Here is a 23,777-nt window from a genome sequence, read left to right as displayed (position 1 = left end):
TTGTAGGTTTTGTAGCATTGTTCTGTTGGTGTGTTTTGGTTTGAGTCTTTACATTCTGTTATGTGGCACAGAGAAGCATTTGTGTCACCATGATAGATGAAAAAAATTATTCCCCACATCAAAATCCATCTTAATATGACATTGATCACAGCTCATAAATAGGCCCAAAGATGACTTATTTAGAACTACTACTACCATTACTGCTACTTACGGAAGCCAAGGATGGCTGTGCTTGCATTTTTTTTTAATGCTGTTAATAAGGAAGATTATTAGATATTACAATTGGTTAAACGCACAATATGTAATTTCTTCCATTTAAAACAATAACAAAAGACAGAGTTTGTTGACAGTGTGAAGTAGCGTGGGATCATGGGAGTTGTTTTCATTATTAAACAACCAGCTTCTCCCGGTTAGGATTCCTTCAGTGTTCATTGTTCAGGAGGTTTTTACCGGGAGACGAATTATCCACAGAGGTCTCCTCCTCTCCAAAACAAACAGACCCGATGATTAAAACCAGTAAAAACAGTGAATAAAGCAGTTTCATGTTAAAAATCAGTGTTTCTCTGATGCTGTTTGGTGGACACATGACGTCTGGAGGGGCTGCGAGCCGAGCTGCCGCTAACGTTTGCTCAGCTTGTTTCTCTGACAGCTTAAGATCCAGATGTCCAATGACTAAAATCTGATTTAACAATATACTTAAAAATGACCAAGATTTCAAAAGTTTATCATAAAACTGAGCCTTAAAACTGAATAAAATGTATAACGACAGTTTCTGGCAGACAACCACAATGCCAACGTATTATCTTGTATGCGTATACTCTTTGGTAGATGCCGTTGTGGTGGACAACCACAATCAGAGGCATGCGCGAATACTCTTTGGTAGAGGGGGTATAACGCCATTGACAGGTGACCAAATGAAACGGACTGTAACCTTGATTAAAATTGTGGATTTCTCTGGGTTTGAAAATTGTTGGAAACATTTGGGATAATGTAAGTACACAACTCAACAAAATATAAGATATATATAAATAATATATAAAAACATAGGTCTAGTCATTTTTAGACATTTTAATGTGGAATATTTACATATTACAGCTTTAGTTATTTCGTTATCTCAAGAAAGTGAACTATGTTATCTCAAGATAACAAGATAATCAACCTGTTATCATGAAAAGTTTGTTTCATCTTATTACTTATAATGTTTATCAGAGATCGGGAGTGCCATGCTGGCATACATAGATGGCACCTTGACAACTGTAGCAACTGATATAAGCCGAAAATGTCAGATCAAGGAGTACCCGTTATCATTAACAGTACCTTTTTATAAGTGACATCTGTGTCACGGCCAAATGGCAGGTTGATTAACATGGTCGTAAAATGATGGGATGTTTCATGTAGGAGAAGTACCAAACAATATCTTTCAAGAATTTTCTTTCTATTAGACTTAATGAGAGAAAGGAAAGTGGGGTGGAGAGAAGGAATAAGAACCAATATATGACAGATGTGAACCCACGTCCTTAAGAACCACCTGAAGGCGTCTTGTGCTTGATCTAAGTAGCTGAGTTATCCATGTGAGGAAGACATGGAGAGGAGAAGACAGGAATGAACAAATGAGAATGAACTCCACCCAGATAAATCTTGTGATAAATTATCTCATTATCTCGAGAAAATGGCATAAAAAAAAAAAAAATGCAAACATGGCTGTTCTCGGCTTCCGTAACCACTACTACTAGTAATAATATGTAAAAACCACTTATAACAAAAGTTGTAAAGTGAAGAATTAATCATAACAAGTTATACCATAGCCATTGAGAATAATAATTATGGCTGGAGGTTGTGCATTATTGTCACATAACTCTGCACAGCTCTGATGTAGCAGCTTCAACACTGTCTTAAATTAAAACTCAAAGCTGGAAGGCTACTCCTTTCAAGCATTATGCGGTTGCTGCTTCTGCCTGCTGGAGTAGAAAAGTAATGTCTCTATTCTGAGCTTGGCAAAAATGGGGCCAGCATAAATAATAAAAGTGATTGAAACAACCTCTAAAATATAAGAAAATCTAATAGAGTCGAATCAAGTACATTATTATCAATGTGATTAATGTAAAAAAAAACTATGTGATAACACTGGCTGTTCTTCAGCTGATCAGACCTTTGGTGTCTCTTTGGGGGAAACACACTTCTCACTTTGATATTGAAACATCTTTTATAGCAGGTCATGTTCCATTAAGGTGTGCCAGTCAGCCCTTTCTGGCACTGCACATCTAAATGCAATGTAACCATCACCTGTGTTTGGCAAGTCAAAATGTCTGCTGTAATAGAGGTCTGTAGGGATCAATAAACTTATTGTCACATCATTAGTATGAAAATATGAAAGCATATTAACATTTCCATGACACTTCAGATCTAATCCAATTGGCCAGATGAAATAATGAAGAGTTTTTGCATTAGTTGTTTTTATATTTTTGCATTTCTCCCGGTGCCTTAGATTATGTGATACCTAACTGTGATTCTTATTGAAATTCATGCAGCGAGAACTTCTTGGTGCGATGGAACAGTATGGGGATGCCTAAAGAAATTGAAAAACTCAACAACCTGCCAGCGCTATTCACGGTAACTGAATCCCAACCCAATGAATGTATTCCCTCTGCTTCGGATTTAAACAATCCAGCTCTGCCTGAAATCTGTGACAAAGAAGACAATTTGCTCCTGGATAGCTTCTAATTTACTGAAAGTTTCACTGAATGGGCCACTTTCATGGCACATCTTTGAGAATTTGAATACATTATTATATCGCTGCTGTTTATGTTAATGATACAGTCAGCACTTCCCCGCAAACAAGCCATTGTGTCAACCTGCGTATGTGCCACTAGGAAGTGGTAGTTCAGAATGTGATAAAACCACATTCATCAAGGTAAAGCACTGAGAAACTGTAGTCAAACGTACTTGCTCAAAGCACACAAGTCAAGACTCCTTTGACTTAAAAAGCATCCAGAAAAATAAACACATACAGATATCGGAAAGGTGATATGTTCGAGGTTTTTACTGCATGCATTCATCCTGTAATATTTGTCTGTAGCTCCGACTATCAAAATGCACATAATGACAGGCAATGACACGTACAGCCCTCTGCCTTTTGTATGCATCGCACTTCATCACTTAAAATGCCATAATAAATCATCTTGATCGTCCTTTGCATCCAGGACCTGAGCAGCAGTGATTTGATGAGGCAGCGACTCTTCCTGGTTTGTCAGATCATCAGAGTTGGCAGCATGGAGCTCAAAGAGGGCAAGAAACACACAGGCGGACTGAGGAGACCGTTTGGTGTGGCCGGTGAGCACCTTTTCAAATGTTCCAATATTTGTTTACATAACACAAAGTCAACGAAAAATGGCACTCCTCTCTGATGCTGTAGTTGCATGAATAGTTCGGCTGAGGTGTAAAAATGAAGGATCCATGTGCTGAATGAAATGGGAACACCTGCTTCCTGACCTAGAAAATGCCTCCGCTCTGCCTTGGCAAAGGAGTCGGTGGAAATTGGTTTAGCAACCGTCGTTTTTTTTTTTTTTTTTTTTGGCCAGATGATTGGTGGATTTGATGAGAAATAGTGTTCCAGCAAATGGACTGAAACCAGAGTCAGAAAGAACGTTTAACTCAGAAGTCACATTATTCTTAGCCAGGAAAAAAAAAACACACTTTAGGAAAAGAGCTGGATGGAATTCACAATTCAGAAACATCACCCATTTGCAAGCAGAAGAGCAAGAACCCTCAATCTGTCTTACTCCCCTGACTGTCTGCAGTACCAGGCAACAGGTGAATGAGATCCAACAACATCTGGCCCAACTTCTGTTTTCAGAAGTAGAAAATACAGTTTCCAGAGTTATAGTGAGTAAATTGAATCTGTGCTATTAAATCAAGGAAATTCCTATTTTGTTGTTGTTTTGGCAGTAACTTAAAAACTGCATTGCATCTGGGGAATTAGCTCATTCTTGACAGTCTGCTTTCTTACTGTGATGCTCTCAATATCTTTGTCATTGCAGTGATGGACATAACAGACATCGCCCATGGCAAAACAGATGATGAAGACAAACAGCATTTCATTCCTTTTCAGCAGTGAGTCTTTTGATGTTGTCACACCTCTTATATTGGTAACAGGCTCAACCTTGTTTTGCAGTGTAATACAATCGAGTATGAATAATGGAAAAGAATTGGAATAGGTTTCGAGCTATATTTGCTTACTGTGTTTCTTTTTTTTCAAGGAATGCAATTCAACTTTTCCTGTTGCATTTCAAGGACAAATATAACAAACTTCACAATCCTGAGTGTTACCTCCTCTCAAAGACAGACTTCAAGGCCGTGTCTTCACAGTTCCTACGCAGTGGGTGGATATGGATGATAATACATTCACAGGGATCCTAGATGCAAGAGCCCCAAAAATATCTTGACTGATTCTTGACATCCAAATCAAATTTTTTTTTTAGCAAGATTTAACCTCTATTTGTTTCCTCTCACAGTGTAACAGTTCACTGAGGAATTACAGACAAAAAAAACATATTTCTGTAGGAAAGAATATTTTGATGCATTCTTAGAATGTCTGAATGATTGTTTTAATTATGAAATGTAGATTTTTATAACATTTTTCCATCATGAAATGTATCTGCAATCTGCAGGGATATATTCTTATCCAGACTTAAGCATTGTTTCTGTTTGCACAAATGTGTCTCCCAAGTAACATGAGTAAAGGTTTCCTGGACATGCAGTTTTCTGCTCTTCTCAAATACCAGTGGTCAGAGTGTCTTTAAACAGACGGGCTGTAACACAGATTAATTTGATAAGCTTCCATGTCTTGCCAAATGCATTTATATTTGAGCACTAACACTGAGTGACTTATGTTCCACTGGTAATCATGAACTGGATAATTGCAAATAAGGTCATAGAAAATGAATTTTCCAATGAAAAATAGAGAAAGAAAAGATATTTGTAAGATTGAAATAACAACGGAATGCCAATATTTTCTTTTATAGTTAAACACATCTTCCAAAACAATGTTGCGGTGCTCAAAACATGAAGTGCAATCACCATGTCAATTTACTGTACGCTGAGCAGCACAACACTTCATTTGTCCTGCAAAAGGCTGTCATTCACTCAAAACTCCTGAGTCAAAAGTCAATTTATTTTTCATTTAGAGTCACAAACAGGAAGCCAATAGTGAAGACAAATATCCTGTACAGCCTGCTGGTTTGTATCCATCAAGACTCAAATCAAATGCCAGTTTCAACAAATGGTCTGCACTCATAGGTTTCTCGCAGTAAGTCTTCACCTAGTACCCCTAGAGACAGAAACTGCCTTAGTGTAACATTAACGTAAAATACAAAAAAAGTACAACAAAGAAAAATATTTCAATAAAACAGATTCATGCAAATGAGGAGCTATTGTAGAAATGCTTTTGTCTGGCCACAGCATTTCATCTACCTCATATCTGATATTTTCTCATGCAATACACAAAATTCTTCCCTCCTCTACATGAACTCTGTCTCTTCCTCTGTGTTCACTTCTCCTTCTGACCAAACCACAGCACATGCTCAGACCTTTTCCCTTTTGTACGAACAGCCTTTTGTGCCTTTCTGATGTTTGTCTTGTCCATATTCAATAACTGTGATGCAGGAAACTCAGTTTCACCCCTTGGTAGTGTAAATGTGTTTTGAAATAATACATGAGTTGCACCTGTAAACTAAATTTGACAGCATGTAATAAGTTGCACAAGAAATTTGAGAATGAACATGTCACCAATTGAACTTAAAGATTCATCTTTTAATAATTTTTATGCCAATACTAATTTACTGGAAACATGAAGTTAAGATTTGTTGTACTTGGACATATGAATCTGTATGAAAGCAAAAATACATGCATATACGGTTGAGAAATGAGGACATGAAATATGGATTTGGGAATTTCACAAATTGTTTTGAGAATCATGATTTTCTTCAACTTTTTAGCCAAATCAACTTAGAAAAACAGTAATAACATGACTTTTTGATCGGTTTTAGCTGCAGACTAAATTATTTTAGTATTTTATATATTTTAAAATACACACATACATAGTCTTATATTTTATAAAGAGCAGTTCAGTGCTAGCAGTCTGTTGCATTGCTCCACAGTAGTCACTTAAGGTAAGTGGGGTGTGGGACGAGATAATGGTGCATCTTTTCAAGAGCCTCACTTTGCCTTTGCAGCACTTCTGTTAATTTCTTTGTCACCTGTCAAAGATCTTGGCCTCTGATTTTTTTTTTTCTTATTCTCATCCCAATGCGTCTCTCCCAGGATAGCTATGGAAACCTACATTCGTCAGAGGCAGCTCATCATGTCTCCACTCATCCCATCTCGAGTCATAGGAGAGAATGAGCCGCTCACTGCTGTCTTCAACAAAGTCATTGCCACACGGGAGGTCAATCACAAAGGCCAGGGTAAAATGAAGTGCTCACAGTGTGTCCCTTGTGATTTCAGAGGGTTGTTCTAAATTGACCTTTTTGTTTTGAGGGAAATAAATGATGTGTGAGGAGTCTACAGGGTGTATCCTTTCAGTGTCTGCCTCATTGAATTTCTCTATATGTTTGCTGGCAGGGCTGTTTGTGACCCTGAAGCTCCTCCCAGGGGATCTTGCCCAGGTCAGGAAGGACTACTCCCACTTTGTGGACCGCAGCACAGCCATCGTCAGGAAAATGGGCTTTCCAGAAATCATCCTCCCAGGTGACTAAAAGACTTTGTTGCTGGGCACTGCTCTACATACTCCATGGTCATGTTCGTTTTAATTGCCTACAAAACTGTGAACAGGGTACATAAATTCTTGGCATATGCACCTGATCATCTGTTCTCTGTTCTCTAGGAAACGTGAGGAATGATATTTACGTAACCTTGCTGCAGGGAGAATTTGATCGTGGTAAAAAGAAGACCCCCAAAAATGTAGAGGTCATACTGAGTGTGCACGACGATGAAGGCAATCCTATGGAGGTAAAACAGACCAGTGAATTTAACAAATTCTTTACTTTTTAATATTTCTAATTAAGCTTTACATGACTGTATTAGCATCTTCTTGTAATAATTCTTGTAGTTCTGCTGTAAATATTTAATACTTTTTAGCCATGCTAGCTGCATGGCTCTATGGATCGTAATATTGGTCGGTCCACCACTTTGGTCCACCACTCACAGACCCAGACTGAAATAACCAACAACAGTGGATGGAGATCCATGGACTTTTGTACAGACAGTCATGGTCCCAAGAGGATGAATCCTATTGACTTTGGCGGTTCTCTGACATTTCCTCTAGCGCCACCATTAGGTTGACATTTGTAGTTTTAAGTGAAATATCTCAACCAGTGTTGCCAACTTAGCGACTGTCTTGCTAGATTTGGCGACTTTTATAAGAGACTTTTTGGGCAGACCTTTAGTACTCCTCTCCCTTTAAGAGAGTTGCCAATATTTCTCAGTACTCACATACCGCAGAGTTAGATTTAGATACATATAGATGAGATGGGTTGAAAAAAAGCAAATGATATAACTAGTTGGAGTCAATTTAGTTTGACTTCATTTTGTCTGCTTTTAATTTTTAAAATGTATATAATTATGTAATTGCGTCATCTAGTGACTTCAAACTAGCTTTAACTTCTTTACTTTTCTAGCTAATATTGGATGTGTGCATGCTAATATGCTAAACTAAGATGTTGAACACTTAATGCCCTTCGTCTTGTTTGCTCTTAGTCTTGTTTGGTCAAAGCTGATTAAATGCATCAAAGAAGATTTATATTTTTCCTATCTTGTCGACTAATACTCTTTCTTCTATGTCTTATAGAAAGCAGTCTTTCCTGGGGCTGGTTATGATGGCATCACAGAGTACAAGTCTGTCATTTACTACCAGGTGAAGCAGCCTTGTTGGAATGAAACAGTGAAGGTAAGCTCATGTCAAGGACCCACATGTGCCTCGAACATGATATCTTGTGTTCTCTAATTAGTTGGTTTTACTGTAGCTCAATATAATTAAATAATCTTCTGGGGAAGATATCAGCTCAGAATGTGCTGCTCATACAAATCTCCCACCGCATAACATCTCCTCCATATGTATAATCCCGTATTCACACTGTCCTTAATTCCCCTGAGTTTTCTCTCCTCCTTTCAAGGTGACAATTCCCATTGAAGACGTGTGCCGCTGTCACCTGAGGGTGATGTTTCGACACAGATCCTCCCAGGACTGTGAGTAACTGTGCCTTATTTTTATGACAAACACCCACATTATTCTGCCACCATAGTAAATGCAGCAAGAGTCTTACGCTTCTGTGTATCTTTCAGCCAGGGACAAATCGGAGAAGCCCTTCGGCATGGCTTTCGTCCGGCTCATGAGAGGAGATGGGACCACACTGAAAGATGGCAGGCATGAACTTATCGTCTATAAGGTAATCTTATAGAATTATGTTTTTCTATTTTTATTTTGTATGAAATGTAATTCACTGAGTTTATCCTTAAAATAAGGACGAGATTATTTATTGCTTTTATCTAATTACACAAAAATCGGTGTCTTGAATAGCTGACGGTGGGTAGATGGATTATGCATGAATCTCTCCCCAATCAATAAATATGAAATTAGATCTCCATCGATCAATATGCTTCATGATTCATTCCCCATCTTATGAATTTCTTAGGTTGACGTGAAGAAGGCTGAGGATGCAAAGGTTTATCTCACCTTGCCAGCAACCTGGGCTGAAGTGGAGGAGAAGGAGAAGCAAATAGGGAAGCCGTTCCACCACTCAGGAGTGATTCCTGTGACTAAAGACAGCTTCCAGATCGCCACACTCACCTGCTCCACTAAGCTCACTCAGAACGGTACCGCAGGGCACTATTTTATGTTTTCCCCAATCTTCCAATCTCCTACTCCATGATAATTAAAAGATGTCTTGTCATAAGTCATCTTTACGAAATTAAACAGGGTCCAATCCACTCTGGTGGTGCAGTGCCATCATCCTCTCCTCTCCCAGATTGCCTTGAAATTAATTAAGCTGATCTGTGTCGCTAATATTTCGCTGATGTGTTGATGTTGATTGATGCAGATCTAATTAAGTTTATATTGAAATTTCATGCTTTTAACACAATTACCTTAACTGAAGTTGTAACGGAGGAGGTGTTGCTACTACGGCATGTATTCTGACGTGTTGATGTTTTTTCCAGTCGATCTACTTGGCCTGTTGAACTGGAGGTCTAACCCTGAGGATCTGCACCAGATCCTGCAGAGGCTGATGGAGGTCGAAGGAGGGGAGATTGTCAAAGTGAGTCCTCTGTGTCACAAATGCTGGACTCAATATGCTATGTGCTGCTGTATTTTACAGATGATGTATAATTTCCATTTTAAAGGTCCAGTGTGGTGAATTTAGTGGCCTCTAGGTTTGCAGAAATGAAATATAATATTCATAAGTATGTTTTAATTACTGTATAGTCACCAAAAATCAGAATTGTTGTGTTTTCGCTACCTTAGAATGAGCCCTTTATATCTATGGAGTAGGTCCTCTTCCATGCAGGCCACCATGTTGCACCGCCATGTTCCTACAGTAGCCTAGAACAGACAAACCAAACACTGGCTCTAGAGAGGGCCTTTTGTGGTTTTTGTGGTTTTTGTGGTTTTTGTGGTTTTTGCGGTTTTTGCGGTTTTTACGTTTTTTGCGAGTTTTGCAGCCACCGTAGGTTCTCCTACACACTTGGAAGGGGACAAGGAGGAATGTTCAGTTAGTTACAGTCTGCAACCTCACCGCTAGATGCGACTAAATCTTACACACTGGTCCTTTAATGACACTTTTATAATAGGTTTCTGTTTCATGCACAGTTTCTCCAGGACACTCTTGATGCCCTGTTCAACATCATGATGGAGACCTCAGAAGAGGACACCTATGACTCCCTGGTGTTCGATGCCTTGGTTAGTTTTTGTGAAGTCATAGTGTCAACGGGCGATAACTTTTACCATACAGTGTCTATGTCAGGATTTCATTTCACACAGTATATTTGAAGAATTTCAGCTTTCACAAGGCTCTGATTTTGTTTCCTCCTCTCATTTATAACCAGGTATTTATAATCACGCTTATTGGTGACATCAAATTCCAGCACTTTAACCCAGTCCTGGAAACCTACATCAACAAGCACTTCAGCGCCACTTTGGCTTACATGTGAGTCTCTCTTTCTTTATTTCCCACCTTTTATTGCTTACACTCCTTCACCCTGTTTATTCTTAGCGCTTCTTCTGTTCCTCGTCTCCACCTTCACCCCAATTACCAGCAAACCTTGATGCCTGACTCATTCACTTTCTCAGGAAGTTAACCAAGGTGCTGAACACCTACGTGGGCAAGGCAGAGGAGCCCAAGCCGGCCGAGAAGCTGTACGCAGCACTCAAAGCTCTCAAGTACCTGTTCAGATTTATTGTACAGTCCCGGGTCCTCTATCTAAGGTATTGAAGGCAATGCCACACAAGAATCCACTTGTCATATTATAAGGAAAGCTTGTTGTAAAGCAGCACTTGGCCTTTATTCTCAGGTTCTATGGAAACAGCGAAGATGGAGATTCCTTCTTCAACTCCATTCGCACCCTTTTCCTCTCTTTCAACACTCTGATGGACAGACCGCTGGATGAGGGAGTGAAGATAAAGGTATGGTGGATGCTGGTTCACAGGAGCCTGGGACAGTGTTCCTACAGTCTTGAAAATTTCTGTGACCATAAGAAAATACATTCAGTTTTGACTCATAGTATAATAATAATAATGCAGCCAGTCAGACTATAAAGATGTTGCTTTCATTTTTGGTCTTAGCTTTTTTTTAATGTTGCATATGAATTAAATGAAAATTTTAGAAAATAAACTGCAAAATCAGTGTTGATTCTCTGTTGGCAGTCAGGTGAGGAAAAGCTCCAGTAAACAGCTTGTTTTACTACATAATATGCTTAACAAACAACATCCCCATGCTTCAGCTTGATGACACTTCACTCTTTGCTTTTTCAGGGGGCAATATTGAAATACCTCCCCAGCATCATTAATGACATCCAGACTGTGTTTGATCCCGTGGAGCTCAGGTAACTCTCCAGGGGGTTTGCACAGCAGGAAATGATAATTGCCTGTCTCAGTGCAAATGATCATATTTACTTCTGGGTAAAGGAGGTGTTATTCTCAATTCTTGCTGCTGTAAAATCAACCTGTCATGTTCGCTGCTCATTAGTCCTCCGTGCCAATAATTACTAGGTGTGAAATGAGAATAGCATTAAAATTGTCACAGCTGCTCCTTTGGCTCTTTTTCTTTTGTTTTCTAGCGTTCTCCTAACGAAGTTCATTGAGAGCATTCCTGACTCTCAGCTTGTGCGTCAGAAGCTCGGCTGCATGTGTAAAATGGTGGAGAGTGACCTTTTCAGACAGCCAGGTAGGAGTCCTTGAGGCTCAAAACCACGTAATGACATTTCACACAAGATGAAACGAAAAAAAAAAACTCTGCCTTACACCTACATACAACTTTGTCAGGTCAGCACCACTAACAGGAAATGTAATGTGTGATCCAATGAGCACAGTTTTTCTCTGCTCTGTTGCTACAGATTGTCGAGATGTGCTTCTGCCACTTGTCACCGACCAGCTGAGTGGGCAGCTGGATGACCACTCCAGTAAACCTGACCATGAGGCCTGTGTCCAACTACTCAGCACTGTGTTGGACAACCTGGACCGCAAGGACGTGGTGAGGAGTCAGAATTCATCTTTAGACACACAGACTGAGATTAGAAGTTTAAAGGGTCGGTCAGAATGAGATTGCAGATACAAAAGGACAAAATGAGTTTCTGTTACAGGGTGGTTGGACTCGCCCCTAAAGAGTGGAACCACTGCTCCTTCATACTGAAAAGAGCCAGTTGAGGTGGTTAGGGTATCTGATAAGGACGCCTCTCTTTGGAGGTTTAACAGGCGCCTCCAACTGGGAGGAAGCCCTGGGGCGGACCCAGAGCATGCTGGAGGGATTACTGTACATGTCCCATCTGGTGTGGGCGCATCTCTTTTTTTCCTGGAGGAGCTGTAGTATGTAGCTAGGGATAGAAACGTCTGCGCCACAGCCTGCTGTCACAGCAACCTGGACTTGGATGAGCTGAATTTCAAATTGATGGATGGATGGAACATCTAGTCATGCATATAGTTCAGGTTTTATTTGCCCTGGTTTTGAGATATATGTATCTGAGATTTCTGTCACCACACCAATATTTCCTTTGGGATTCTTAATATAATGGAGGTGTACTGGAAACTTTGTTTGTGGTGCTCACCGAATTGAAAAATAACCTGAAACAGTCTCCTAGTTACTCTGGATAATACACAGAACTCACTGTGAGCTGTTTTAATTTGAATTATAGTACTTTCTACCAAAGAAATAGTCCCAAAGAAAACCTTTGACAAAGTGGATTATGTATTAGGAGAGATAAATAAATATTTCAAAACCTGAGGAAATAAAGCTCCTGCATGGCTAAATACCGCTAAAAAAGTGAGAAAATAGGGCTTATGTAATTTGGGTGAACCAAACCTTTAATACTGACCGCACTCTAGTCTGTAGCATGTCTGTGTTTCAGCTGGTACTTGTACCTGAGGCTGTTCTGTCTGTGCAGGGTCCAACCAGAGGGCACGTTCAGCTGATAATGGAACGGCTGCTTCGCAGGGTTAATCGCACTGTCATCAGCATGGACAGATCCTCCCCTCTCATTGTAAGACACAGCATGATGTTACAGCTGAAATATGTCCTTGACAACTACACGCTCAGCATTCACTGACATCAACTATAGCTAAATATAGTAGTATAGCAATCTTTTAAGAGCTGCAAGGGAACAATATAAACAGAACGCCTACTGTATCTCTACATTTTCCAACATTCAACAAACAATATGTGCTGTGACTACAGTTTTTTGTGGAGAGATACTTAACTGTGAAATCATGTAAGTAATAGTGGACTTCTCTGCGGCAGGGCCACTATCTAGCCTGCATGACAGCCATCCTGAAGCAAATGGATGACATGCATTACACCCACTACATCAACACCTTCAAGACGAGACAGGATATCATTGTAAGTGTCCCGGTTCCTCCCCTGTTGGCTACATCTTGTCCTGAAACATCTCATCAATAACAGGCATTAAACTACCCAGGCCACTTACTGCTCCTTAAGAGAATATTGATTATAGACATTTCATGCAATGGATTGGACTGACATGATGAGGATGTCAGCAGGCATCCATTAAGCAGTGAGAGAATAATGTGTGCCTGACATGTAGCAGCACTGCTGTAGAATCGCGTAGCTTGGTTTAAGCGTGTGTCTTTTGGATGCGACTTATTGTGTTTTTCTAAACCGACTCAGGACTTCCTCATGGAGACGTTCATCATGTTTAAGGACCTTATGGGGAATGTTTTCCCTGCCGACTGGATGATCATGAACCTGGTACAGATGCAGGTCTTCCTGAGGGCCATCAACCAGTACTCAGACGTCCTCAACAAGTTTTTCTTAGACCAGACACATTTTGAACTACAGGTGCGTCTTGTCCTCCCCCTGCCTTGGTAGAAGTTACATTTTTTATTCAACAGAAAATCAAAAGCGAGTGTTATGAGAAGGTAATTATGGTATTAATATTTGAAAACCCTGTTCCCCTCGCAGCTGTGGAATAACTACTTTCATTTGACCGTGGCGTTCCTCACACACAAGACACTGCAGCTGGAATCCTTCTCTCAAGAGAAACGAAATAAGATACTGAACAAGTAAGTATGAAACAAGTGTTTGCATTCATCAAAACGATTACTTAATAATGAAAACTTAATTTAACTTAACTTTGATTTAAATTTGCCACAGATATGGGGATATGAGGAAGTCTATTGGCTTTAAGATCAGAGATATGTGGTACAATCTTGGTGAGTATTTTGCACGATCTGATAATGCTGCTATTATCATAGAGTTTTGTAGAATTGTTTATTCAGTGCCTGCCAGTAATGCAAGGGGAATAACAAGACAATATTTTTTATTGTCCAGTTTCACAGTGTGTTGTTGTTTTGTTTGCCACATTATTAGATTTGTCCTCTGTTTGTTGAGAGATGAAGATGCAGCTTATTGCCTTCTCAAATCACTGTAATATTTCTGTGTGATAATGTTTTGTTGTCCCTCAGGCCCCCACAAAATGAAGTTCATCCCGGCCATGGTGGGGCCCATTCTGGAGGTCACGCTGGTGCCAGAGCCCGAGCTGAGGAAAGCTACTATCCCTATCTTCTTTGATATGATGCAGTGTGAACACAACTTCAGCCCCGGACGCACGTTTCAAACAGTAAAAAGCTATCTCAGAAGTTCAGCACTTTTTGTGTTCTTTGTTTAAATTTGTCTGAAGTCCCTTCTGGCTAAATATGACATTTGTGATGTGTATGATGGTGTGTTTTTTAATTCCCTTCTTATCTTTGCAGTTTGAGAATGAACTGATAACAAAATTGGATCAAGAGGTAGAAGGCGGCCGTGGGGATGAGCAGTACAAAGTCCTGCTGGAGAAAACGTAAGGGAGAGGAGCAGATCAAATTGAAACTATTTTTTTTTATTCTGAGAATTGTTTTAGTAGACTAACACACCAATCAAAAATCCTTCAATTCTGTGTAATAGTGAATTCACACAGGATTGGTTCTAAGATAAACAAAGGCCTTTCATATTGTGTTTTTGAAAAAATCCTCAATGAGCCAGAAGGACAAGACGGTCTGTTAGAATTATAAGCAACCTCTAATCAATAGAAACCCTTCAGGGCCATAATGTACAATCCCAAACAGTTTCAAAAACTCATTTGAATGTGTTGTCAAAAGGAAAGGCAGATTTTGGCAAAGAGACCAGAAGTAGAGATTTACAGCTGAAGAGTCGTCTGTGAAAGATTATTTGCTTGTATATGCAGGTTACTGGAGCACTGCAGACGCCACAGATACCTGTCTCAGTCAGGAGAGGAGCTGGCTCTGCTGCTGAGCAGCCTGCTGGAGAATCTACTGGCGTACCGCACCATCACACATGACGAAAGTCCCGAGCACCGCATGAGCTGCACCGTCAACGTGCTGGTACGCCCTGTGCTTTTGTTTACTAAAGGGTTAACACTGTTTGTGAGTGTACATAAGGCTTGAGACACAATGTTTTCAGGATTAAACATTTAAGACTTTTTTTATTGTAGAATTTCTACAAAGAAAAGAAGAGGGAAGACATTTACATCCGGTGAGACACATTAAGACATAGAGCATCTGAACCACGGACCAGAGTGTTTATTGCATCTAACTGATGTGCTTTTATAACCAGGTACTTGTACAAGCTGCGAGATTTGCACCTGGACTGTGAGAACTACACAGAGGCGTCCTACACACTGCTGCTACATGCTGAATTACTGGAGGTCTCAGACACACAAATCCTTTTTTTTGCAGTTTAAACAAGATTTTAAAAAGATATTTTTGAGCTTTGCTAATATCACCATGCCTCTAAATGTTGATATATGATACTTTGCTTCCCCAGTGGTCTGACAAACCCTGTGCACCTCATCTTATTCCTCGAGATGGAGTGCATGTGTGGACCCAACAGGAGCTGAAAGAGAGGCTCATCCAGGAGATCATATGTTATTTGGATAAGGGCAAGGTGAGTTCTAACTGCTCTGCATGTGAGCTGATATACTTGTTTTGTTTTTGCATTATGCATTAATTACGCAGAAGTATGTTTGAAACCTGCCATCTGAGTAATCATTTCAAAACTGAGGAAGTTACTTAAGCTCGCACTCTAGCCGCAGGTTTCTTTTGTTGTGTCAGTATTCAGATCTCTCACTGGCTGCTACTGTGAGGTGGAGTTTCAGCAAGGACAGCCGTGGGAGCCAGATGGCAAAGTCTAGCTTGTGCTCCTGTGTTTTTATCTTGATGTTTTATGTCCCCCTTTTAACTGAGTGATGCACGTCTTCTCAGATGTGGGAGAAGGCCATCGAGCTGGGCAAGCAGCTGGCCAAGATGCACGAGAGCCACATGTTTGACTTCATGGAGCTAAGCCAGCTGCTGGTAAGAGGTTGTGTACATTGTGATTCAGTCAGGCCTAGAACAGATTTAAATACCTCTGAAAAAGGCAACTTTATGAACTGATGAAAACAACTTAAATGTAGAATGTTTCATTGTTAGTGCCTCATTGATACTCTTCACATGTGTATTATGAACAGTCTGCTTGTTTCTCCAAGGCTGAATGCAACTAATTGAAAAAACTGAAAGAAATAAGTGTGTGTTTACCAGGTATTGTCTGATGATGCTGAGCAGTTTGAATGTATTATGACTTTATAGTGTTAGTAGTTTAGTAAGTTTGTACTCCAGTAATCATTTCTCATAGTTACATAAAAGAAAGCGAGAGTAAGCACATTCTCCATTTTGAAAATGTTAATGGTGTTAATTCATTATGAATTATTTTTATTTTGCAACAACTAACAGCTGACACACTGTACAGTACAGTATCTGCTGCATCCTCACCATCTTCCACTGTCCTCCGTTTCAGAAAAAACAAGCCGAGTTCTATGAAAATATAATGCATGCGATGCGGCCACAGCCGGAGTACTTTGCTGTAGGATATTATGGCCTTGGATTCCCTTCTTTCCTCAGGGTAAGAAAATGATTACCTATTTCAATATATCTTAGAGACTTAGAGAAACCCACATGCGTCCGTGCTTATGCAATGAGCTGGCTTTTTGAGACATTTCTCGGGGCAACATGCAATAGTACCAATAAAGGTTATTGGCTTTTTGATAACACAAGAGAATGTCAGAATGAAGGCAGTCCTGTCAGGGTGTTGCACAAGAACACCTTTCATGTATTATGGAAAATAAGCTTGATTGTAATTCAAACATCAGCTTTTTTTTTTTAATTGGGTTTCATTTGTTCTGTTACTCACTGAAATTTTCTGCCGCAGAACAAGATGTTCATCTACCGAGGCAAAGAGTACGAATGGCTTGAAGACTTCAGCTTAAAGCTGCTTTCTCAGTTCCCAAATGCAGTCCGGATGACCAGCACAGCCCCCCCTGGAGACAACATCAGTAACTCCCCTGGACAGTGTATCCTTACATGATAGCTTGTTGATTTTTTTTTTTTTTGATGATAATTATAGATAAAAAGAAATTCTGACTGAATACAGCTTGTCTTTGTCTGCTCTTCCTCTTCTTAGTCTTATCCTTAGCTGAACTTCATAGACATCCAATGCTTTACTGTCAAGCCAGTTCTCACTGTACCGCACCAGTTTAAAGACAAGGGGGTTCCAGAACAGATATTAAAGTGAGTAACAGAATACTTAATGGCTGATTTATTTGGTCTTGAATGACCTGGATTTATAATTATCTGGTCATATCACTAACTCACCACTGTCCTTCCCTGTTCTCTTGCAGCTATTACAGAACCAATGAAGTGGACCAGTTCCAGTATTCCAGGCCCTTCAGGAAGGGTGCAAAGGACCCAGACAATGAATTTGCAGTGAGCACTTTTTCATTTTACTTTAAAGCACTGAGCTCATATGTGTGATCACACGCACACACATACTCTCCAAAAATGTATAAACAAGCCTGTGTTTGCATATACATCACTCTGAAGACTAATAGACGTTAAAATGTCACATTTAAATATTTCAAATATGTTTTAATATTTAATCACTATGAATGCCGCCCTGCAGACCATGTGGATCGAGAGAACAACGTACATTACTGCCTATCGCTTCCCGGGGATTCTGAAATGGTTTGAAGTCAAATCTGTCTCAGTGGTAAGAAGCAGTTTTGACAGACATAATTTCCTCCACTTTAAATATTCCTCTAATTCATGTTACTTTTCATGTAATGCTCCTGATGTGCAGGAGGAGATCAGTCCTTTGGAGAACGCCATAGAAACCATGGAGATGGCCAATGAAAAGCTGAGTAACCTTGTGCAGCAGCAAGCCTGTGATCGCTCACTGTCCATCAACCCGTTGTCCATGATGCTAAGCGGCATTGTTGACCCTGCTGTCATGGGCGGCTTCTCCAACTATGAGAAGGTTTGACTCTTTCCTTTAATATGAGAATTTGTGTCATTGTCCCTCTACTTATCGTGTTTGTTAGATGTTCGCTATTTGCTAAATCAGGTTGAGGGTTTGTGCACTGTTGGCTGTAAAATAATTGATTTGGAAAATAATTTCTAGTATGACAAATTGCCAATCTACAGTAATAAGAAATCACACAACTTCAAACATTCATATAAATTTGGAAATACTTTTTTCATTAACATGAGTTCTGGCTGGCCTGAAGCCTGTTATGAGCTACAAGGTTCTATTCATAAGGGAGCCACTGTGGCCTCTTTGTCATGCTGTGGAAGCCTGTTCCTTGTGGCTTGAAGCTATATTTTAAAATGTTGCCCAATTTTCATCCTGTTTTCATCCTCTGCAGGCCTTCTTTACAGACACCTACAGCCAAGAGCACCCGGAGGACCACGAGCGCATTGAGGTTCTTAAACACCTCATCGCCCTGCAGGTAAATCCTTCTACCATCATTGTCATTGACTCTGGCCTCAAAGCAGAATATGTTTTGTAACGCTCGAGTGACTGTCTTCCCCTCCAGATCCCTCTCTTGGCAGATGGGATACGTATCCACGGGGAGAAGACGACGGAGCAGCTGAAGCCCTTACACAACCGTCTGGTTACTTGCTTCCAAGACCTTCGGGAGAAAGTGGAGAAGCATTATGGCGTCATAACCTTGGTGCGTTGCCAACCACAAACTCAATTTAATGTAAGAGGGTGCCAACTTAAGCTATTGGCCCACTTGCCTTCCTATCAAACGCTTCTCATTCAAAGCAGAGTGTACATTATATTAGTGCGGGACCATAAATCTTCCTTTAGCCAGTCCATTGCGACCTGTGTTTTGCCTGTCATTGTGCTCCTCCCCTGCCAAGATTCCCTGATGATGCTTAATCCCATTTGTGTGTCCCAGCCCTGCTCTCTCACTGAGAGGAAGAAGAGTCGCGTGGGCTCGGTGGTGATGCCCTACATCCTGTCCTCCACCCTGCGTCGCATGTCCACTGTCTCAACCCTCTCCAACGCCTCCTCAGGCCTCTCCAGTGGCTCCGCGTCCTCAGATGGACCCTCCTGCATTTCCTCCCAAGAGTCAGTCCCCGCATCCTCTCCCTGCTTTCTTTGTCTACCTTACACCCCCCTCTCTGGTTTTGAGTTTGTGTTCCTGCATTGCCATCACTACAATAACTGCTTTCTTCAAACACAGATTTTGTTTTAGCTTAAATCAAAAGCACTGTTTGTTGGGTTGTTTTTGTTTTTGTTTTTTTTGGTCTGATTGTACATCTTTCTGCATCTCTTTCTCTACCATCCCCCCATATTCACAAGCAGTTCCTTGTTGTCCCGTCCCAGTGATCGCAGGGCCTCGGTTTTGTCCCGCTCTGAGGAGGACAACAGGATTGCTAGAAAGAACAGGAAGGAGTGGAGTGTTAGCAAATCCCAGGTCCTACTGGAGAGGCAGTCAGATGCAGATGAGGTGAGGCTTTATCTTCAGGAGCTATTTTTATATATATGGTCTGCTATTTTCATTTCCATGCCCAACATACTTCGACTCGGGTGATTGTATAAGCTGTTTACAGGTCTTGGAGACCATATCATCCTGATATTAAATTTTTGTTATTCAGTTGTGAATTGGGAATAGCTCCATTTTGCTTCTCTCTTTTACATGGATGCCCATATCTTTTGTTTTCTGGTTTCATTCTAGACTCCTCCAGAGAAGCAGCAGAGGCCCAAGAGTTTACAATTAGGAGATCGACGGCTTACCCTCTCCCTGTACCAGGGTGTTTCATCCCAGCTCAGCCAGTCTAACCCTCTTAGCCCGCTACCTGCCTCTCCGCACACACCTCACACACCACGCAGCTCCAGTATGTAGCAAAACCAACTGCATGTCATCAATTTATTTCCTCTTAAAAATATGCCCTGCACACAGAAAAGGGGGAATATCATGCCTACTAACCTTGTGTAAGCACATTGTGGTCTAAAGCCCAAATCAGGTCTCTCTCACACACACAAACACACACACACACACACACACACACACACACACACACCACACATATTCACAGATGCATGCGGTCTAAAAAAGCTTTTCTTTCTTTTCTGTGGTAGGTTATTCATCGCTTCTCAGTGACAATGATGCCAGTACCATTGACACCCCAGGGACACCCCCACCCATGCCTCCGAAGAAACACCCGCACGAGACTGACAATCTGGGGTTCTCTTCAGAGGTACAGCTGTTCAGAGAAAATAGCAGCCCCTGCATATTTAATGGCATGTAAATGTTAAAATATTCTGTTTTTATTTCCAGTTGAAGCCCCTCTCTCTCTTTCCCCCACAGTTCACTCCCCCGCTACCAATGAAAATTGAGAGCAAGCCTCCTCCGCCGCCTCCGAAAACACGGAAGTCGATGTTCCCCTCGTACGAGCACGGCCCCCAGTAAGGCTACACCCACATGCGGGCCTTAAAGTTTCACTAATTCTCTGATTTGGCTGTGATGAAAGCGCAGTATCATTTGTGGCATTGTGGAACAGATGCAGGACCATCTACGTGGGATGTATGCAGGATATTAAGCGGTTAAAAATGTCTGTCTGATGCAAGTCACAAATAATTCCAAGCAGTCCTTTGTTGTACAGTTGCGGCTGTTGTTTTGTTTTTAAGCCTCGAGGAAGGATATGTGTGATGTTACTGTTATAAGAGGATATTATGGTACAAAAATGGAAATATGATTTGGGGTACATAAAGTCACCACAGCCTTTGATTCAGATGCTATGTGTGTGTGTTTTTTTTTTTTAATGAAATAGTGATTAGATGCTTTTTTTCTTGAAGAAAAGTCACTATGGTGTACAGTGAAATTTCTTTATCACTCGCAGGGAAAAGGAATGACCAATGCTGCAATGTAATATTTTGTTTTTATGTGTTGGAGTGACACTGGATGACTGATTTTCCCCCTAAGCTGTTCATCGGCATTCCATATTTGAACAGGAAAAAGCTGCATTAGATACTTGTCAAACTTCACATTGATCAAGAGCAGGGAATACAATGTACAGAATGTACTGTAACTGATATATTTTTTTTATATGTAGTTATTTTGTGTCCGATGGTGGTGTTCATTAACACTATGATCAAACCCAATTTTTCTAAACCACAATGTTTCCGAAACACTGGATGGCATAAATGAATGTGATGCAGATTTTGCATTTGTTTTGATGTTTATGATGATCTGAATACTGTAAGTGATGCTTCCAAACAGCATCATGTTGATGTTGGTGTTTAGTGGAAGTTTTTGCTGAAAGGAATAGTTCGACATATGCTTATTTTCTTCGTAGGCAAGAGTTCGATGACAAGATCGATGACTTCTGACGTTTCAGAGTGGTATCAATCTAAGTCATCTAAGTGTATTCAAACATGTCAAACTATTCCTTTAAAGAACCCTAAACGCTGTATGGTACAAGCATAAATGCCTTTGAAGTTCACATAAGTTTTATATTTCAGGTGTTGGTAGATTTTCTTTTCATCAGTTCATGATTGAAATTTAAATTATTGCTATTCATTGAATTTTAATATTTCCACTGTTTTGCACACCCAGTGTGTACAGAGATGGTTTATTTTTATGCAGCATAAATGGAGTCTAATTTCAGCATTGTGCCTTATTATTGTGCACTGTTTAAAAGTGTGTGCCTTCAGAGTGCGAAATCTATGCATGCAAGCTCTATAGCTCTTTTTACAATGATCAAATTGAATTAAATTGTCAGTATTTTAGTTTTATTTTTAGATTGTTTTACAAGGGATGAACTTTTTCTACTTTACACATTTCCTAACAAGTATCAAAGAAATTTTATACAAACATTGCCTTGAGAGATATATGATTTTTTTATGAACAAACTGTTGACTGAACAAAAATAAAGACTTCTCGAAACACCAACAAACTCCCAGTTTTTTTGGTGACATTGATTCATTTAGAAAGGCATCTTCTCTATCTCTTTACTGTGATCCTGTCAACATGCTGGATAGCCACAGATCTCTGTGCCCTCACTGGAAACTTTGCACTGGCACACACAGTCATTTGGATGCTGCCAATAGCGTGAAAAATCACCAGTTCAAGCTTAAAGCATCTAACAAACTCGCATGAAACTGGTGATTTATGTAGTTCAAATACAATTAGGGTGAGTGTAGGAAAACAGCTTCGTTAGCTCACGCTAGTCTCACTTAGCCAGACCTATCTCTGTGGCATGAGTTAAAGCGACATTATGTGGGGGGGCCGTCTGCAGGGAGGAGTTTATGAGATGTTTATAGGGGTTGTGTGATGGGTGCTGGTCTTGCTAATCTGGATTGCTAATGGCCTGTTCCTTCCTGTCAGATAGTAGAGTACAGGATATCACTCTCCCTGCAAGTCTCCTGAGTAATAACTATCTGAAGTGATGTTCACCCATGCAAGGAGAGCAGCGTTGCAACCGCCAGGTTTAGCTGGATGCTCAGGAGCGTTGCCATGGAAACAATCTCCATACTATAGACATGTTTACAAGTTTTGCTGTAAAGAATCCGAGGACATCAAGAGTCTCTTTCCTTTTATTTACATTGCAAATGTCTTTCCAGCTTCCTCTCAGCCGACAATGAGCCAATGATACATTTTTGCCGAACTCTTAGTCGTTATACAGAGTCTGAGGGAACACACACACACACACATTACCTTTGAGACATCGATGGAAAACAGCTGGAAGAAAACTACACAGATGGTCTCAAACTCTTAAATTTAAATCCTAATCAAAGACCTTTGGAAAAATAGAGAATAATCTTCCATTTTCTGAGTATTGCCTCCATACTGGCCAATGTTTGATCATATTGAGCTGTTTTTCCTCTGTCACGCTAAACTCAACTCCCTCTAATAGAGAGAGTCAGAAAGACAGGAGGGATGGCTGCCAGGGCCTTGGTATGACTTAACTCCCCTGCATCAAAGGCAAGTATGCCCTTTTTTACTTTGTCCATTTAGCTGCTGGAGGGATCCCGGGTGTCTGTGTGGAGTGGGATTAGCTGCACTATTGTATCTCTGCTTTGAACCTCACTAGGTGGTGCCAGAGGGTGTGATCTAATGGAGCATTGCAAAGAGGTCTGCTACATTTTTTTAAACCTTTTTTTTCCCCTCTATTTACTCAGGGTAGGTTTGCAGGGCATGAGTGCACTTTTCAGGAACGCCCAGTTTCACGCCCACACACAGTTACACACAGTCACACCTGGGAGCAGTCAAGTGCAGGCAGACACTCCTGCTGAGGACCAACAAACAGCTGCACAAGAGAAGGTGGCGATTAGGTGTGCTTCCTCACTCCCCACCACCCCCCCGGCCCCATCAAGTTTATTTCTTGTTCCCCAAATGGTGCAGGGAGTTTGAACTGGCAGTCTTCCAGTTACTGATACCATCTGCAACCTGAGTAAGGAAAAACTCTTAAAACCTCTGTGATAAAAAAAAGAAAGAAAAAAAAAAACAGAATTCAGGTTGTGTGTACTTTCTTGTTTTATTAATAAGCTCTGTACTCTCACCACAGTCACATGTATTTCAGCATTTCAGCATTCAGCATTTTAGATGGGTACGGACTTACATCATGATACTTGTGGATCTATTTTACAGGCCCAACTATTATTTGCGCTAATGAAATATTAATATTCATAGGTAGAGTCTGATGAGGTTTTGATTCAGAAGGTGAGCTTGTTACCTAG

General features: G+C 40.5%; 1 protein-coding gene across 3 annotated transcripts in view; it reads left to right on the top strand.

Annotated features, from left to right (window-relative positions):
• Positions 1-21,994, top strand: part of dock5 (dedicator of cytokinesis 5) — a 29,643-nt gene extending 7,649 nt beyond the window's left edge. For 2 of the 3 annotated variants that reach the window (XM_044365882.1, XM_044365900.1), the window contains 43 exons: positions 2,529-2,610; positions 3,201-3,330; positions 4,038-4,110; positions 6,319-6,461; positions 6,619-6,744; positions 6,881-7,005; positions 7,844-7,942; positions 8,169-8,241; positions 8,338-8,441; positions 8,688-8,868; positions 9,211-9,308; positions 9,860-9,949; positions 10,096-10,196; positions 10,340-10,474; positions 10,561-10,672; positions 11,021-11,091; positions 11,326-11,432; positions 11,602-11,738; positions 12,646-12,741; positions 12,999-13,097; positions 13,386-13,556; positions 13,680-13,780; positions 13,872-13,930; positions 14,183-14,337; positions 14,471-14,556; positions 14,941-15,097; positions 15,208-15,248; positions 15,330-15,420; positions 15,540-15,659; positions 15,977-16,066; positions 16,548-16,652; positions 16,959-17,100; positions 17,236-17,317; positions 17,428-17,512; positions 17,709-17,795; positions 17,886-18,062; positions 18,451-18,534; positions 18,622-18,759; positions 18,991-19,163; positions 19,401-19,545; positions 19,774-19,933; positions 20,178-20,296; positions 20,407-21,994. In XM_044365882.1, the coding sequence (XP_044221817.1) occupies positions 2,529-2,610; positions 3,201-3,330; positions 4,038-4,110; positions 6,319-6,461; positions 6,619-6,744; positions 6,881-7,005; positions 7,844-7,942; positions 8,169-8,241; positions 8,338-8,441; positions 8,688-8,868; positions 9,211-9,308; positions 9,860-9,949; positions 10,096-10,196; positions 10,340-10,474; positions 10,561-10,672; positions 11,021-11,091; positions 11,326-11,432; positions 11,602-11,738; positions 12,646-12,741; positions 12,999-13,097; positions 13,386-13,556; positions 13,680-13,780; positions 13,872-13,930; positions 14,183-14,337; positions 14,471-14,556; positions 14,941-15,097; positions 15,208-15,248; positions 15,330-15,420; positions 15,540-15,659; positions 15,977-16,066; positions 16,548-16,652; positions 16,959-17,100; positions 17,236-17,317; positions 17,428-17,512; positions 17,709-17,795; positions 17,886-18,062; positions 18,451-18,534; positions 18,622-18,759; positions 18,991-19,163; positions 19,401-19,545; positions 19,774-19,933; positions 20,178-20,296; positions 20,407-20,508 (4,852 nt within the window). In that variant the 3' untranslated portion in view covers positions 20,509-21,994. The remainder of the gene's footprint in view (positions 1-2,528; positions 2,611-3,200; positions 3,331-4,037; positions 4,111-6,318; positions 6,462-6,618; positions 6,745-6,880; positions 7,006-7,843; positions 7,943-8,168; positions 8,242-8,337; positions 8,442-8,687; positions 8,869-9,210; positions 9,309-9,859; positions 9,950-10,095; positions 10,197-10,339; positions 10,475-10,560; positions 10,673-11,020; positions 11,092-11,325; positions 11,433-11,601; positions 11,739-12,645; positions 12,742-12,998; positions 13,098-13,385; positions 13,557-13,679; positions 13,781-13,871; positions 13,931-14,182; positions 14,338-14,470; positions 14,557-14,940; positions 15,098-15,207; positions 15,249-15,329; positions 15,421-15,539; positions 15,660-15,976; positions 16,067-16,547; positions 16,653-16,958; positions 17,101-17,235; positions 17,318-17,427; positions 17,513-17,708; positions 17,796-17,885; positions 18,063-18,450; positions 18,535-18,621; positions 18,760-18,990; positions 19,164-19,400; positions 19,546-19,773; positions 19,934-20,177; positions 20,297-20,406) is intronic. The other variant, XM_044365891.1, reaches the window with a different exon arrangement.
• The last annotated feature ends 1,783 nt before the right edge of the window (positions 21,995-23,777 follow it).

Source organism: Thunnus albacares, chromosome 2 (assembly GCF_914725855.1).
Source record: "Thunnus albacares chromosome 2, fThuAlb1.1, whole genome shotgun sequence".
Lineage (NCBI taxonomy): Eukaryota > Metazoa > Chordata > Actinopteri > Scombriformes > Scombridae > Thunnus > Thunnus albacares.
This window is presented reverse-complemented; position numbering and strand designations above follow the sequence as displayed.